At 55.1% G+C, this 15,983-nt stretch overlaps 7 protein-coding genes across 7 annotated transcripts; 4 read left to right on the forward strand and 3 right to left on the reverse strand.

Annotated features, from left to right (window-relative positions):
* Positions 1–690: 690 nt before the first annotated feature.
* On the reverse strand, positions 691–2,266 carry DICSQDRAFT_177527 (uncharacterized protein). The gene is made up of 5 exons (XM_007361365.1): positions 2,075–2,266; positions 1,964–2,019; positions 1,485–1,911; positions 970–1,414; positions 691–917 (listed from the first exon to the last, which is right to left on the reverse strand). The coding sequence occupies exons 1-5, from the start codon at positions 2,084–2,086 to the stop codon at positions 838–840; spliced, it is 1,020 nt and encodes a 339-aa protein (XP_007361427.1). The 5' UTR covers positions 2,087–2,266; the 3' UTR covers positions 691–837.
* Positions 2,267–2,493: 227 nt separating this feature from the next.
* Positions 2,494–3,175, reverse strand: DICSQDRAFT_165862 (Lumazine synthase; the record flags this gene model as incomplete). Its single annotated transcript, XM_007361366.1, has 2 exons — positions 2,494–2,911; positions 2,961–3,175. 2 exons carry the CDS (start codon positions 3,173–3,175, stop codon positions 2,494–2,496), a joined length of 633 nt encoding a protein of 210 aa, XP_007361428.1.
* Positions 3,176–4,570: 1,395 nt separating this feature from the next.
* Positions 4,571–4,987, forward strand: DICSQDRAFT_48586 (uncharacterized protein; the record flags this gene model as incomplete). The annotated part of the gene is made up of 3 exons (XM_007361367.1): positions 4,571–4,720; positions 4,780–4,902; positions 4,955–4,987. The coding sequence occupies 3 exons, from the start codon at positions 4,571–4,573 to the stop codon at positions 4,985–4,987; spliced, it is 306 nt and encodes a 101-aa protein (XP_007361429.1).
* Positions 4,988–5,116: 129 nt separating this feature from the next.
* DICSQDRAFT_177529 (adenine nucleotide alpha hydrolases-like protein) lies at positions 5,117–7,161 on the reverse strand (the record flags this gene model as incomplete). Its single annotated transcript, XM_007361368.1, has 5 exons — positions 7,032–7,161; positions 6,908–6,982; positions 6,365–6,858; positions 5,976–6,300; positions 5,117–5,913 (listed from the first exon to the last, which is right to left on the reverse strand). Exons 1-5 carry the CDS (start codon positions 7,117–7,119, stop codon positions 5,117–5,119), a joined length of 1,779 nt encoding a protein of 592 aa, XP_007361430.1. The 5' UTR covers positions 7,120–7,161.
* A 274-nt stretch (positions 7,162–7,435) lies between these two features.
* DICSQDRAFT_132303 (YTH-domain-containing protein) lies at positions 7,436–10,827 on the forward strand. The gene is made up of 8 exons (XM_007361369.1): positions 7,436–7,744; positions 7,838–7,974; positions 8,025–9,155; positions 9,210–9,373; positions 9,431–9,467; positions 9,526–9,644; positions 9,694–9,832; positions 9,885–10,827. Exons 1-8 carry the CDS (start codon positions 7,468–7,470, stop codon positions 10,266–10,268), a joined length of 2,388 nt encoding a protein of 795 aa, XP_007361431.1. The 5' UTR covers positions 7,436–7,467; the 3' UTR covers positions 10,269–10,827.
* Positions 10,828–11,329: 502 nt separating this feature from the next.
* On the forward strand, positions 11,330–13,243 carry DICSQDRAFT_98049 (uncharacterized protein). The gene is made up of 6 exons (XM_007361370.1): positions 11,330–11,381; positions 11,447–11,520; positions 11,578–11,872; positions 11,927–12,209; positions 12,262–12,818; positions 12,879–13,243. Exons 2-6 carry the CDS (start codon positions 11,484–11,486, stop codon positions 13,141–13,143), a joined length of 1,437 nt encoding a protein of 478 aa, XP_007361432.1. The 5' UTR covers positions 11,330–11,381; positions 11,447–11,483; the 3' UTR covers positions 13,144–13,243.
* A 262-nt stretch (positions 13,244–13,505) lies between these two features.
* DICSQDRAFT_165867 (miller-Dieker lissencephaly protein) lies at positions 13,506–15,257 on the forward strand (the record flags this gene model as incomplete). The annotated part of the gene is made up of 8 exons (XM_007361371.1): positions 13,506–13,540; positions 13,601–13,760; positions 13,835–14,135; positions 14,202–14,379; positions 14,445–14,541; positions 14,606–14,737; positions 14,790–14,894; positions 14,955–15,257. 8 exons carry the CDS (start codon positions 13,506–13,508, stop codon positions 15,255–15,257), a joined length of 1,311 nt encoding a protein of 436 aa, XP_007361433.1.
* Positions 15,258–15,983: the final 726 nt, after the last annotated feature.

The following is a 15,983-nucleotide window of genomic DNA, read 5'->3' on the forward strand; positions in this document are numbered from 1 at the left end:
CCGTCGTGTTTCAAGGCGATCTACGGTAGGGACATGACTGCGGCCGTACCCTAGGTGGCTACGGGAGGCCATCAATTATGGGCGTGTCCTCGTCCATCATGTGGGTTGCCTCAAGGGTGAGCAAGCGAGTGGTGATCAATGGATTCGAGGCACAAAGGGCCTCTAGCCTTGTGCCATGGGCGTAAGCATCACATCTGTTTCTCATCTTGTTCTGTGCACAAGAGACGAACAGTTTCGGGTGAAGTAGAGTCGGCACATAGCAAGGACGGGAGACTGGGCATCGTGCCTACGTTGCTCGCACTTGATGTTGACGAGCCGGTCGTTTATTCCGCATGGGTGAGCTACCTTCACGGGTTGCGCGTCGAAGCTCGTCGTCGAGGAACAGGCCACGGCGTCCATGGGGATACGGTTGTAGCGGTCGTTGAGCTCGATGCCACTCCGAGGACAGCGCATCAGTGTAGCTGTTTCCGACTGAGCCGGCCAAGCAGTGAGCGTAACCCCACTGACGAATATCAATGAATGTGAAGCAACATCTATATCTATACCATTTCGTAAACGACGTCGACATCATTGGTCACCCTTCAGATCTCAGAAACGACTTACCTTAGTGTAAGTCGGCCCACCTAGTCTTGGCAGTCACCGTCAGACAAGCAACGCTTGGAAGCATGGAAGCTGATAGGCAGCGTGGGAGCGGCATGTACGAGAAACAGAATATATACAGAGGTTAGCTAGTAGATGCATAGGGCGGCTGTAACGTAGGAACTGTCTAATTAGCTATAAACAATGCGACGAACGTACTTGAAAGCAGCGACACGGGAGGCAAAAATGGAAGTCTGGCTATGACAGGAGACTGTTGCCCTGGAGTTCCTCGAACTTCGGGCGGGCAAGACGAATGTTCATCCTCAGCGCGGCAGTTTCTGTGTTTTGCTATTAACGACGGGCGCCTAATATGATGAAAGGCACGCGTACCGATTGTAGGATCGTGCACTACAATTAACACGTAGGTGTTCCTCGTGAGCTCGTCGAGGACCGCGGTAAACTCCGGCAACTCCATCTCCAGGGCGTGGAATTCCTCTCGCACGCGGGCGCAGGAGTATTTGAACGCCTTGATCAGTTCAGAGGTTCGCTCGTACCGTGTCGGCGCCATCTTGTGTGGATCCGGGTCGTATTCCGCTTCGTGATCGGAATGACTTGTAGCTGAAAGCTGGCCATTGGTTTTTGGGGAAGAGAGACCTGGGGGGTTTGTGGAAGCGACTTGGGGAGGCGGAGGAGGGGTGGACGTGGCAATAACGAGGAACGTGGTACGCTCGAAGAGCACAACCTCGGTTGCGCTACATGCCGAAGCAAGTTTTGCGAGGTGACGGGACAAAACGGAGGCATTCGGGATGAGTATATGCACTATCCTTGACCATGCCTGGTATCAGAAAGGCGGCAAACGGCAGTCAGAGGCAGCTATGGCAGGCAAATGATGACGAATCGCTCACGTTGTACAGAGATTCGTCATATATGCTGGTGCCAAAGACAGTCACCTCGACATCTCCGCTCGCCTCCTTGAGCTCCTTCGACTTCCGTGCCAGCGTATCCGCCTTTGGCCCTCGCGCAAGATCCATCTTGTGCACGAGAAGGAAGACGGCAGCATTGGGGCTGTACTTCTGCAAAGCTGCCAAACAAGCCTTGTAATAGTCCAGGTCCTTCTCCATGTTACGCGTCTCGACCTCGAAGACGTAAATCATGACGCCGACATGCTGAAATATTGTCGATTGTTGGATGTTTAGGTAGGAGTCCATGAACGCATCTTGGCCACCGCAATCCCAGAGGTTCAAAATCAGGTCGCCGAGAAAGCGAACATGATTTTGCTCGACGTCAATCGTAGCGCCAAGACGCGAAGTGAGAGAAGCAGGATTATTCGAGCTGGGAGGAAGACGTTGTAGTTTTGTCGGTGCCGCACAGGGAGACTGCTCACAAGATGAGGGAGCGCATGGACGTCTTCCCGCTCCCCGACGCGCCCATCAACAAGACCTGAGCCATTGATGTTGATACTTCGTTCGTGCGGAAGAAATAGCAGAGGTCGCACCTTTTTCTTCATGATGGACTGGCAGCTCCCGCAATGCTAATACGAATCTCTAGAGGCGGGTAGCAAACCGTAGGCTTTGTCTGAGTAACTTGGCCAGGATAGATCCAAGGCGGGTCCTTGTCGGCCGCTAATGCCTCGGTGATAGCGAGCAGCTGACTACGAGGACGAAGATGGATGTGGGAGGATAGATGGGGTAGTTGCGGTCACAAAACAAGAGACGATCATGGCAGTATGAGGTAAATGCAGGAGGCGCCCGCCCGATGACGCTCCTTACAACCGGCACCGACATTTCTGACAGGCTTCACCACGGCAGCGCGAAATAACCGTAGAAGGATGATTACAACATTGTATACATTCGACTTTTGTTGACTGCTGCATCGTACAACTGTCCTACTCAAAGTACTTTGTGGGTCCGCCATCTAGAACTTGCCTTCTGCCCAGCGTCTCGTGTGGGACGCCATCTCTACCGCGGCTGCAGCCCAGTCCTCTCCGTGATTGTGTCCCTTGTTATGTCCACGACCAATACCCGCACGCTCCAGAGCCTGGTCATCCGTGAGTGCGGTAAGCACACCGAAAATGACGGGTACGCCAGTGTCAAGCTGGACGCGCATGAGCGCGTGCGAGACGGACTCGCAGATGTACTCGAAGTGCATCGTGGAGCCCTTGATGAGAACGCCAATCGCGATGACTGCATCGAACGGCTGGTGCGGCATTGAAGCGGACACGGGGGCAGGCGTGCCGGACCGTGAGGTGGGGTTGGGGGAGGTGAACGAGGTCAATCCTCCAAGAAGGTCGGTCGCCGTCGCACCGGCCTGGACATGAGAACCAGAGATGACCCTACAGAGGGTGGGTTAGCTCCTCAACATAGCGCATCCATGCTACGTACTTCTGACAAGCCAGCGGCAACTCGAAGCTCCCTGGAACGGACTGCACGAGGATGTTACTGTCCTTCACTCCGGTCGCCTTGAGCTTAGCGATGGTGCCCGCGACGAGGGCGTCGATGACGGTCTCATTCCATCGCGAGTGAACGATCGCGATGCGCAGCGGTGAGCCGTCGAGCTTGGTGGATGGAGGAGCGGGACCTTTGATGGACTCGGACATCGTTGTCGGGTGTTAGTATGCTCGGTATTCGAGTCTGCGCGGGCTCTTCACCCGCCCCTCCGAGCGTCACAGAAGCGCTGTGATGACCATGCCGGCGGTTTGATCCTGTTTGCCCCCCGTGGCTGCAGAAATTTCGGCTCCTCTTCTCCTCATTGGCTCTTCGTGCTCGGACTGCAGCTTCCCAGCCGTTCCTCCTAGAGTTCTGCCTCCTTTCTGCTCTGTCGCTAGATCTAAGGCTATCTAGTATCCCGGGGCTATCCGACATGGCAGTTCAGCAGGGAGATGGAAACCTCGCCTGTACGTATGCTCCATCTCAGCGGACATTCGAGTGTACTGAGACATTTATCCGTAGCTACTTATACCTATATTTATACGTTCCTGGTGAAACAAGAGCACAATAAAGCCGCTTATGCGTTGAAAAAGGCTGTCAAGGATGTTGTTGTGCTTAAAGATGGAGTGAACCCCGAGGGTCCATCATTAGAGCGGATCATCAAGGAGTGGAAAGAGTTGAAGGAGAAAGCGGCGGGCGAGGTCTCTTCGTGAGTACTCACCATGCAGATTTGCGTTGGGATCTTTTACGCATTTTGCACATAAGGGAAAGCTCGGATTCAGACTCGGATGATTCGGACTGTACGGTATCATCTTGCCATGCGTCTGGAAACTTGCGTTGAACCTTGCCTGTGTAGCTTCCTCAGAAGAGTCTAGCTCGAGCTCTGACTCATCTGACTCCTCCGACTCAGATTCAGAATCATGTGAGCACAGACTCAACGTCTCGAATCTCCTCTAAGACCTAACAGGGATAATCTCATGGGCTCAGCCTCTTCTTCCTCGTCGTCCTCGTCAAATTCAAGTTCGCATGCGAAGGCCAAATCAAGTAGGTCGTCTATCCGCTCCGCTCATATACGCGCGATTCCTGAATGTACGGCAGCACCCCCGAAAACTACTATTGTCAAGCCTCCACCGAAGACCGCTCCTGCAAAGGCCTCATCGTCAACAGCGGCTAAAGGGAAGTCTCCTTCACCTGTGACGTCAAGCAAAACACTGTCCACGGGCGAGCCCGACTCCGACTCTTCGTCGAATGACAGCGACAGCGACAGCAGCGGTGAAGAGACTGAGAAGGAGGCAAAACCAAAAGCCAAAGCTGAAAAGAAGGCGAAGGAGTCCGACTCTTCTGATTCCTCCGACTCCGACTCCTCTTCAGACTCAGACTCGGACTCGGACTCAGACTCTAGCTCTACCTCTGACTCAGAGTCTTCGTCTGACGAGCCAAACAAGGCTCCGTCAAAGAAGCATGTCAAGGAGGAGGTCTCTGTCACAAAGAAGCGGAGAACGGACGAGGACGGCACATCTGTCGCGACAGCCGTCGTCTCTAACTCAACGTCCCAGAGCGGGAGTATGACGCCGAAGTCGACCGGTAGTGGCAAAAACAACGGCGACGGTAACGGTAAGAAGTCGAGGAAGAGCAATACTCCTTTCCAGAGGATAAAGGTCGACCAGGTCAAGTTCGCCGACGAGCGCTTGAAGGACAACCGTTTCGAGGCGAGGGTAAGGCTGTCTAGTCTGATCATCCGAGTATGTCCTGCTGACGGCGTTCCCATCTGTAGGGTGCTGCCGAATCTGACTATGGAGCTCGTGCTTCTCGAGATTTGATGGTCACCCGCGGTGCTGGGTTCCGGAAGGAAAAGAACAAAAAGAAGCGTGGTAGTTATAAGGGAGGAGAAATCACCGTAAGTGTTGGTCCGCATTGTGCAGTCGCTGTTGTAATTGACTGTCCTACAGATGCAGAGCTACAGTATCAAGTTTACCGACTAGGGGGATAGATAGTACTGATTGTCTTTGATCGGCGGTATTCGCTCACCTCCATATATATCGAGCCCCTTGACGTATTCTCTAAGATTGTGCAAGTCGGGCAGGATCAGAAGAGCAAAAACCAGAGAAGCTCTAGATTGCATCTAACGATCGCACGAAGTTCATCGTGATCCAACTCTGGAACCTGACAGGCCGTTTGCACGTCCCCTGCCACCCATCCAGATGCCACAGATATTTGCCAATACACCTCTGAGTAGTCCGCTTCCCGACCAAAGTGACCATCGGCAGCGCCCACTTCGTATCAGGCTCGATCAGGATCCTTGCTCTCCTCATGACGATCTCCTCCTCCACCGGCTTGGCCACCTTCTGCAGCGCGAATGTCAGCTTGAAACGGTTGTCGTACAGCACTGAGCACGTCGTCTTCCCGCTCCGCCCGGCCTGCACGATCTCTTCCGTGACGTCCACGATGCCCCTGCTCTGCGGCTCGTCGCCCTGCCGCTGGTAGTGCGCCTCGCGCGCGAAGATCCAGCCTTCGATCTCCTTCTCCTTCTCCACAGGGCGGAAGCGGACCGTGTCTTTCTTCCAGGGAAGAATTGTGACAGGGATTGCCGTCACGCCCGACCCTGCGGTGAATTGTCGTCGCTCGTGTTTCGGAGCAGGAGCGTTCTCGCCAGACTCGCTCCCGCTTTCAGGGGAAGGTAGAGGGGAAGTGGCAGGCCATAGCTGCTCTGCGATGCGCTGAAGGGTATCGCGGTCGCCGCTAGCCTCGGCCCAGGTGGATCCCCAGGGACCGTACGATACATAGCGGAGGCAGCGGCGGATCAGCGAGGTGCGGACTTCGAGCGTCGTGGCGAGGGCTAGACCAGGGACGGTAAGAAGTAGCGTGGAGGGTGCGGAAGGGAGGCGGGCTTGCGCGAGGATGTTCGTGACTGGTAGGAGGTTGAGACGTGGGTGAGAAGATAGGTAGGTACGCGAGGAGAGGGCAGCGTACCCTGAGTCTCGACTTCTTCGAGACGGATGGCAAGGCGCCTGACCGCGTCTCTGAGTTGTTCGTGGCGAGGCGAGTCGGGGGCCATTGCACGAAGCCTTGCGACGTAAGGCGCGACGTCCATCGGCTCTGCTTGCGACGATCCGCTTTGACTCGTTGACAGCTGTTCGCTGGGAAGGTCGCGTAGCGATACATTTGCGTTTTCGGCACTAACGTCAGTTGATAATGCGTGACGCACAGAGTTGCGAATAGTGATTCCTGGCTGAAAGTTGGTAGGATCGTTCACATAGTCGAGGTTATTCGCCTCACAGGTAGCCAAGAGCCTTCCCTGTATCATGAAAATCTCATGACAATTCTGTTTGTAGGGGGAGAAATAATCGTCACCAACTCACTTTCGGAATTTGTAAGAACGGTCGGACAACCCAACTCCGCATGCCCTCGGCGCCGAACTGGGAGTACTCGATGTCTTTATGGCCCATGCCCCACCGGCGGACCGGACGCATGCCAGCCAGCCCGCGATTGCTGCTGCCTTGAGACATACGCATAATGGCAGTCTCGACTTGGTCATCCGCGTGGTGTCCAAAAGCTATAACATTCGTCCTCGCTGCATCCATAGCTGCAAACAGCCTGTGGTATCTGGCCTCGCGGATTAGTCTCTCGCGGTTCGCAACTCCCTCTGCGGGCTTCTCAGGAAAAGGCGGCGTGCCCCAAGGAATTGCCTCGACAATGGAAGGAGCACCGAGGCGTTCGCTCATCCTCACGGCGGTCTCTTCCATTGCACTGGCAGCGGCCTGTAACCCATGGTTCACATGGATGGAGAGGACGTGTAAGGGAAAGCGGGACGAGGTTGGAGATTCTGAAGATGGAGTATCGTTCTCGTCCAGCCCTGGAGAATCCTGTTAGAAGAATAGACGCGCGAACGGTGAACAACATACCCAATTGTTTTCGAATGGTTGCACTCAGAAGGAAGAGCAACGCGGTTGAATCAGGACCACCAGAGTTGGCCACGGCTGTGTCATTCGATGAGAAATGCTCGTTGCTAGTTAGGCATCTCCTAACCTATTCTGGACCTCCAGCCGCCGGGTGGAATGCATCGCTGGAGATGATGGAAGAACTCTGCGGGAGTGATAGGAGGGACGAGTCTCATGGCAATGCTGGACTCAGATGCACGGACAACGAGAAGGATGCGTTGTCATGGCACTCTGGTCTTGACGGGATGTCTGTGAGCTGTGTATACATGAATGGGCGGAAGACGACATACGGGACGGCCTGAGGGACTCTCGAGCCGGCGAGAACGCGGAGGCGCCGGTAGGAAACAGTGGATGGCACGTGTTGAGTCGGTGTGGGGATCACCGAGGGTGGCGGAAAAGGCCGAGAGGCCGGAAGGGGCGTGGAGGAGCAGATGCTGGAGGCGTTAGCATCGACTCCAGATTTCCATCTTTCCTTCTCTCTGCGACTCTTGCTCTTCTTCCTTCTCTCTCTCTCCTTACCGCTCATGTCCTCTCAGTCCGGCAACCCCATCTCTCCGCCCCCAGGCGCTGCAAGCAACGCAAATGCGGGCGGCGTCCGCAGACATCACACTATCTCAGCCTCATCGCGCACCGCCCGCCCGACTTCCAAAATCGCCCTTGGTGAACTCGACGACCCACAGACAGAGCAGTTTTGGAACGATGACGAGCCTGTAGACCAGGACTGGGTTGGCGGCATCGGTGCTGTAGGCGAGAAGTCTTCTCTCCACAGGCAGGCGTCATTGCCGACCAGATACCATCGCAGTATGTATCACACGTTTAACCTTTGCGCCTTCGTGTTCCATATCGAATGCGATTGGCGTCCGAAGAGCATACATGTACTGACTGCACTTACAGCATTTGGTGGATCAGGGGCTAGGCAGCCAGGCTCGCACACCCCTCGTACCTTGAACAGTCTATCCGCCATCGCTGGGCACGAAGGCGACGAAGAAGAGTGGGAGCGCGACATGCGGGGTTTCCATAACGATGACGAGGTACGATGTCCTTTGCTGGTGCACACGGCTGTTGCTCAAAATTATCGCAGCACCCCGGCATGTCCGTTTCCGATCATGGCCATGGCGACTCGGCTTCCGTCTCTCCTCTATCGCCTCATTTCTCTGGGCTTCCTCACGGCCCTTCGCCTCCGCCTGGAACGGCAGGCGCTGGTGGCGTGCGCAGACACCAGAGTCTAAATTATCCCACAACTACACCAGGGGTTAGACGGCTAGCGTCCGGCCTCAAGCGTGCAGGTACTCTCCAGGTCGGCGCGAAGGGACCTCAGGGCTACTCGGGCGCACAAAGCCCGAGCCCAACGAATGCTGATGAAGAGTACGAAGACGAGGCCCATGTGGATGACGAATCGTATTTCGCGCTGCAGAATCAGCAGGGGGGGCAGTACCCCGGCAGTCCGATTGGCCGGTCCTCTCCCTGGAGCACCCCAGGAGGCGAATGGCGTGCACAGATGGGCGGCAACGGCGGATCCTACAACAACACGGCTGGGAACAATGCAGGCATCGACGACGTATCGCGTGCCCTCTCTGCGCTCGAGATCAACCAGCAGTACGCCAATGTACAGCAAGGCCAGTCCGTTCATCCCCCGCGATTCAATCCCTCCCACCCTCCTCCTGTCCAGGCTCCAGGGCTGCGTAGTGGGAACGGAGGCGGTTCGAGGAAGCTTCAGCTCGTCACCGATCTCAACGGCCGTGATGGCCAGGCGGTGCAAAGCGCGTCCGCATTCGTTCCTCCCATCGGCCACCCTGGTCAGGGCGGTCAGCAGTCTGAGCAGCAGCAAGGACAGCACCCGCACCAGCGAGATCGCGCATTCACCGCGTCGGGCACTCCATGGGAGCAGAAGGAGCGTCTCCTCGTCCCCCGGACGTCAAACCCCGGCCTTGCGTCCCTCTACCAGCAAGGCAAGATGGATGGAACCGGACAAAACGTTCCCAGCGTGCCGTCCATTCCGGCGCAATTCTTGAATCAAGGACAGGCGCCGCGCTTGGGCGTGTCGAGCTCCGCTGGCAATGTGGCCAGTCAGGGCCAGGGCCAGGGTGCTAACCAGGGTCAAGGAAACCAGAGTGGGGGAATCGATGGCTTCGTCGGCACCCCCATCGACGTCCCCACGCTCATCGCGACGAAAGGTTACAACCCTGTCGACTTCGACACGAGACCCGCGTTCGTGAGTAATCCTCTGACACATGTCGCGATTGGCTCCGATTGAGTTTTGGCATAGGCGCGGTTCTTCGTTATCAAATCGTACACGGAGGATGACGTTCACAAGTCGCTCAAGTATGAAATCTGGAGCTCGACGGATCCCGGTAACAAGCGCCTAGACAAGGCGTTCAAGGAGACCGCGGGACGGGGCCCTATCTACCTGTTCTTCAGCGTCAACGCAAGGTTTGTCCGCTTCGTCGCATACATGGAGCTTTTCTGACGGCAGTGCTATTTACGTAGTGGTCACTTCTGCGGCATGGCGGAGATGTTGACTCCTGTGCGTTTGAACGGCGTCATGATCGATGAATGGTATCACTGAGGTTGCATGGTTTCAGGTTGACTACACGCGGAGCAGCACAGTGTGGGCGTCTGACAAATGGAAGGGTGTCTTCAAGGTGCGATGGATTTTCGTTCGGGACATTCCTAATGCCAGTCTGCGTCACATCCGCCTCAAGTACGTTGATCTTCCATCGCATCCACGCTTGACATTGATGGCGTTGTAGTAACACGCAAGAACGCAAGCCTGTCACGAACTCCCGTGATACGCAGGAGCTGCTTCCTGATGCTGGTCAAGAGATGCTGCGCATCTTCCACACGCATCCCGCAAGGACGTCTTTGCTGCAGGACTTCGCCTTCTACGAGGTCAGTATACTTACCCGTATATATGACGGCGCACAAGCTTACATCTGGCTAGCTGCAAGCAATGCAAAAGGCACAGGCGCAAGCGCTCACTCAGGGCGCGTCATCCCCTAGTCAAACTCCCATAGGCGTGCAAACATCGGGAAATCAAGGTCAGGGTGGTGTCTCTCCAACGTCCACTGGCCAACATCCTTTCGCCATGGCCAACCCCACAGCCCTCGCCTATGCCGCCCAGCAAATGGGTCTGCCGCAAATGAACATGAACATGGGAATGGGCATGGGCATGCAGATGAACCCGATGCTGCAGATGCAGATGAATATGGGCCAACCTTTCGTAAATCCACAGGCGATGCAGAGCGTCATGCGAAACCCGAGCCCAGGCCCAATGCCTGTCAGCGCACAGAATTTCATGAACCTCGGCGGTATGCAAGGGTTCTAAAGGATGTGCCCCGCCCAAGACACGCATGACAACAAGAACGAGACTACACTGTACCCCTCATCTTGAATAGAGCTTCCAGACGAACCGTCGATTCCCGTGGACGGACGGAAACGGTACATATGTGCACTAATGTTCCTGTTTTCCATTTGCTGCTACCCTCCTTGTTTTCTGAATTCTCGTCTTCCCCAAACTCACCCTCTCTGTATTACTATAAAGTCCCCGCCAGCAGCGCTCGTCGTTCGTTTACTGTTACCATAATGACCCCCATGCCCTCGCGCTGCCTAGCTTTCATACGGTATGCACGCGCTTATGCTAAATTCTCAACCCCAGAACCACCATCGGCTCGCCTTCTTGACTTGGCAACCTTTGGTTCCAGAGGCCCATTTGGTGTCCAACCCCGAGCTACAAGTCTGGCAATCCCTCCATGTGTCTTCTCTTGCTGTTATCTCTCTATCTTGCCCCCTATGTTCTTCTACTTTCGATCGCGTCTTCTGCTCCTGTTCGAATTGTTCTTCGTAGTACGTTACGCTATTTGCATTGCACCGACTGCAGCAGGTACCACCACCACACACGGGACGATCATCCAGAACGGACGTGGACTATCGAATGTGTTCGCATGTATTTGTGTCCCGTACATACGCACTTTTAGTTCTTGCTTCGTTTCGCAATCAATGCCGACGTCTTCTGTGTACTTCGCCTCTGCGCCTCGTCCGTGTCTCTGCATTCTGCTTCTGCCACGATTGGTCTCTTGAAGTCGCGGGGCCGGCGTGGGAAGGGGTAGATCAACTTATTCATGCGTCTTGATCGATCGAACGGCGACTTGCGACACTTCGATCGCGGCGTCTGCAGGGATATCGTCAAATGGCCGTGTACGTGACCGCGACGCGTCGACGCGGATCGTACAGCGTGCTTAGGTTGGCAGCAGGGCCGTGGGTACACATATCAGTATTAACGTTCGCGACAGGCAAGCAGCGCGTGTCCGTGCTTCTCTTCCACTCCATCTTCGACTACCGCAGGGTCCGCTCATGCAGCAACCTCTCTCTCATTAGTACACATGCTCCCGGTGAAGTACTACCAGATTGGTGGCTTCAGAGCGCACTTGCAATGGTTCAAGTGAGTTGCGATGCACTGGTGTCAGGCGCAGGATGGACGCTTTGAGCTTTACACCTTACGCGCAGGGATGACACTAGCAGGGATGGCCTGATTGAACGCCTCATGCGCATGTTCCGAGACGACGGCGATCTTGTGCTTGGTAAGGCATACATCGTATGATGAAGGACCTGCGCCTCCTCATACGTTCATGTTCTAGGAATCCGGCCTAACGGCGCATCGTCCTTGCTGCTCCCAGTCGATCGGTACTTTGACCTTCGCCTCGGTCCGTATCCGCGACAGCCCCCGTGGGACGCAGGCGAGTTCGAGTCTCTTTCACCCATCCAGTTCGGCGAGAGAAAGGAGCTGGTGGAGAAGCTATCGTCCCTCGTAAGCAACAGGAAAAACAAGAACGAGGCCCCTCGCGATCGGAGTAGGGCGAACACGGAATTCACCGCAGGCGGGGATGGCAAGAGTCAAAGTGGGGAGGATAGATCCTCCTTCGAACATCAGCGGTATGTGCGGAAACCCGGAAGTGACTTGCAGTCTGACTTCTCCTTATCCCAAAGGGTGCTATACCGCCTTCTACAGAAGTCCATCGCACATCCCGAGCACTTCGCTGTCAGCTGGCCCCCCTGGTTCGGCGATGTTCAGGTCTACTCCTTCGCATTCAACTTATGGGGCGGGGACAAGCGCGCGTTGGACGTACGGATGGCTGACCCTCGAGTCCTCGACGTGGGGTGGACAGAGTTCGACCCGCCCTCCGATGATGATGATTTGAAGGCGGTGTCAACCACCCACTTGACCGTTGAGGAGGAGCGCTATCTCGCAAATCCTGGGAGAACACGACTGGTAAATACAACTGCCGTGAGTAACAATGCCGGAATACTGAGCCGTTCAATAGAACCTCCCAGACATCACCCAAGTCATGCCTCGAGCCGAGGTTTCTAATCTGCTACAGACAATGTTCGCTCCACAGCAAGGGGAAGAAGGCTGGTCACCGAAGCTGCTCCTAGTTCACGACGAGAAGATGACGAAGCGTGTCCTCAGTAGTCTTGGAGTTGATACGTCAAGATGGGCTAGTGGGATCAAGCATCTACTGTACAACTCGAGCGGCTCGAGTCGGAATGGCCGGAATGATGTCCAGCCAGGACATCGCGACTCCCGTAGCAAATGGTCCAGGGAGCGTTCGCGATCTCCGGGGAGATGGAGGGCGAATGAACGTGACCTCCGTCCTCGGTCTCCAGGCCCGCACCGCACCGAGGCCGCCCCGGTGTACATTATCGATGCAGGCGTTCTCTATCGGCACCTAATGAAGGTTCCTCCTGGGCAGCACGATTCGATCCTGTTGATTGCCAAAGCACTCTCTGTCAAGGACACCGCGCTCCGTAGAGGCGAGGATGACCAAGTCATCTACGAAGAGATCGATCCGAAGGAATGGTGTGCTGGAAGGGAAAGCAGGTGGGTGCAAGATCGAACTCGAGTGCATATCTTGTGCTGACAAAGGCCTCCATCGAACAGGCTGCTTGGGTACATATGGGAAAGCATGGCTGTTGGTACCGCGATCGACGAACAACGAGCGTTCCGAATTAGATTCGTCAGGGAGGACCTGCTTGCGGCGGCCTCCGTACTACCAAACGCGCATTCGACGCGGACTGACGACGGCGACGTCGATCCCAACGATCTCATACAACCTGTGTTACCCGGGTCAAGGCAGACGCGAGTGAATTCTCTGCAACCATCGGGACTGTTTGATTCGGATGACGAAGAATGGGAGGATGACTAGCTTCGGACCTCGGTACCCTCGCAAGCTGTAGCAGATTTTGACATTGCCATCTCATACCATGTATCTCGCATCATATTGTAATACATACAAAGCGAACCCGTGTTCTTGAGCATGTCGAAGGCCCCTGAGGCGCGAAGAGCTTCGAGGCCTAGGGTGGTGTTGATATGTTGATCTATGACGGTTACCAAATCGGGAAGCGCACAATGGCATGCCGTTCATGAGCGGAAGAGTGACCGGCGCGACTGCAACTGCCTCCTACGTTACGCCTCCTTCACGCTCATTCTGTCCTGCGCTTCCTTATCTTTGCTTCCTGAGTTTCTGTGAAACGTTTACTGGCTTGACTGCGCATTCGACGGCCCACGATGTCTATGCTCTCGGAGCGGCAGAAGGAGGAACTGTACGTGATGAACCGATCTCTACAGCGCTAGCATGTCTTCATGAGCAGCACACGATAAAGTCAGAAGTCAATCCTCGAATATCTGCATGCCAATAACTTCACGGGTGCTTTCAACGCGCTCAAGGCCGATACTGGCCTGGAGTATACACCTGACCCGAAAGGGAAGTATGTCGGGCTGTTGGAGAAGAAGTGGACGAGCGTGATACGATTGCAGAAGAAGGTACGCAGACATGCTTATCCGACCATGCTGATCTTATGCAAAATTCCTCCACGTGCATCCTCGTACGTGGTCAGATTATGGACTTAGAGAACCGCAACGCCGCGCTCCAAGAAGAACTGTCACTATCACCAGCCAAACGCGCTTCCCTCCAGACCGACTGGGTGCCTAGGGCACCGGCCGCATATGTTTTGACGGGCCACCGTAATCAAGTGACCAAAGTCGCGTTCCATCCGACATTCAACCTTCTTGCTTCTGCAAGCGAAGACGCGACCGTGAAGATATGGGACTGGGAGACGGGAGAGTTTGAGCGTACGCTGAAGGGTCATACGCGCTCCGTGACGGATGTCTCTTTCGATAGTCGGGGGAATCTCTTAGGTGCGCATATGCTCATGACTATGTACTGGGACTGCGCCTTGCGGAGGATACTGACGGCCTGCGAAGTAACATGCTCGTCCGATCTATTCATCAAAATTTGGGACGTGCAAAATGAGTGGAAGAATACTAAGACGTTCTCTGGACATGACCACAGCATTTCCTGCGTGCGATTCATGCCCGGCGATCAGCAGATTGTCAGTGCGAGTAGAGACCGGACAATCCGCATCTGGGATGTCGCGTCCACGTGAGTTACTGCTTCTCTGTCTCTGTTGGGAAGCCAGGAATGGTTGAACTGCCCCGTCTATGCAGCCATCTTGTTCGGACAATAACGGGCCACTCAGATTGGGTCCGCTGGGTTGAGCCCTCGGACGATGGGCGGCTACTTGCAAGCTGCTCCAACGATCAGGTGGGTGAAGAGCAAAACCAAGATCGTACATTTATTCAGACCGTGGCTTACCTTGATATGGCAGACCGCACGTATCATTGATCCCCAAACAGGGGAGACAAAGGTTGAGCTTCGTGGCCACGAACACACGGTGGAGGTTGTTGCCTTCGCACCTCTAGCTGCTTACGCTGCGATCCGAGAGCTAGCGGGAATTCCTGTACGTTATTTTTGGACGCTCTTGCCTACACTGTGTTCAGCCATTGCTGCAGAATACGGAGCGCTCGAAGCGTGCGGGCGCGTACCTTGTCACGGGCTCCCGGGATAAGACTATCAAGCTATGGGATACTCAGAGTGGACAGATGCTGAGAAACCTCGTACGCCGCGTGTGCTCTCCTCTCGACTGTGCGCGTCTAGTGACTGGGACTCATTGACAGGCTGGACACGACAATTGGGTCCGTGCGCTCATCTTCCACCCAACAGGGAAATTCCTCCTGTCCGCCTCCGACGATTACACGATACGCGTCTGGGAGCTCGCTACCGGCCGATGCGTAAAGACCGTGCAGGCACATGGCCATTTCGTGACCTGTCTCGCTTGGGGTCGTCAAGCACCTTCGCAGAGCGGGGGCGAGGCAGCGAAGACAAATGGAGCGGGGGATGGGCATCAGGAGGTCGAGAAGTTCGTCAACGTCGTGGCCTCCGGAAGCGTCGACCAGACAATCAAGATCTGGCTGCCATAGTCCATCATGCTAGCATGGGCTTGGCCCGCCTATCTCGATATTCAGTCTCGTGTGTTCGGAACCATGGACCTCGCTACTGCTGTTTAGATGGAACGTCGTAACCTTCCGATATTGTCGGTAAGTGATCGGCCCAACGCTGTGCGTCTCTATGGGGCTGACACTTATTTGTTTGTCTTGGTGGCTCTGTACCTATTCTCAACGGTCGATTGCGCTTCCTCCGAGCAGCAATCGCACAGTATGTCTCGCTATTCAATCATGTAGGGCTGCTCATTGCTGCAGCATTGTAACTGTTCACTGATAGACTCACTATCACATGTCTCCACTACTCTTACTCTGCGCCTTTCGTGGTTTCTACGCCTATCTATTTCTCACCGCCCTCCTGGGGATCACCTTCCTAGTATTGTTACCCTCCTTCCGACATGCATACCCAGTATACACCGCCTACGTTCACGTATCAACCCTACTTGTACAATTTATTCTGTCACAGAGCGTGTCTTGCTCGGAACGATCACATCCTCAACCACAACGCGACCGCCTATCTGTCGGGTCGTTGACGCGCATGATGATGCAGTTCGACCTCGATGGTTGATGGATGGTGCATGATGAAACGCTTCTCTAGCTTAGCTGATGTCCATGTCGACAATGCGAGCCGATGTTGAGTAGCCTGCCTGCGCCATGGCGAGCGTGTCTAGCTTTGTTCGGCTTGGGGAACTTTCCGTGTCCGAA

Source organism: Dichomitus squalens (assembly GCF_000275845.1).
Source record: "Dichomitus squalens LYAD-421 SS1 unplaced genomic scaffold DICSQscaffold_2, whole genome shotgun sequence".
Lineage (NCBI taxonomy): Eukaryota > Fungi > Basidiomycota > Agaricomycetes > Polyporales > Polyporaceae > Dichomitus > Dichomitus squalens.

Bases quoted from the DNA above. Each gene is read 5' to 3' on its own strand.
- DICSQDRAFT_132303 (XM_007361369.1), top strand. From the start codon at position 7,468: ATGTCCTCTCAGTCCGGCAACCCCATCTCTCCGCCCCCAGGCGCTGCA. The intron at 9,156-9,209 runs GTGAGTAATCCT...GTTTTGGCATAG, and splicing joins TCGACACGAGACCCGCGTTC to GCGCGGTTCTTCGTTATCAA. The intron at 9,645-9,693 runs GTACGTTGATCT...ATGGCGTTGTAG, and splicing joins CTGCGTCACATCCGCCTCAA to TAACACGCAAGAACGCAAGC.
- DICSQDRAFT_177527 (XM_007361365.1), bottom strand. The intron at 1,415-1,484 runs GTGAGCGATTCG...TTCTGATACCAG, and splicing joins ATGACGAATCTCTGTACAAC to GCATGGTCAAGGATAGTGCA. The intron at 918-969 runs GTACGCGTGCCT...AGCAAAACACAG, and splicing joins AGTGCACGATCCTACAATCG to AAACTGCCGCGCTGAGGATG.
- DICSQDRAFT_98049 (XM_007361370.1), top strand. From the start codon at position 11,484: ATGCGCATGTTCCGAGACGACGGCGATCTTGTGCTTG. The intron at 11,873-11,926 runs GTATGTGCGGAA...CTTATCCCAAAG, and splicing joins TCCTCCTTCGAACATCAGCG to GGTGCTATACCGCCTTCTAC. The intron at 12,819-12,878 runs GTGGGTGCAAGA...TCCATCGAACAG, and splicing joins TGTGCTGGAAGGGAAAGCAG to GCTGCTTGGGTACATATGGG.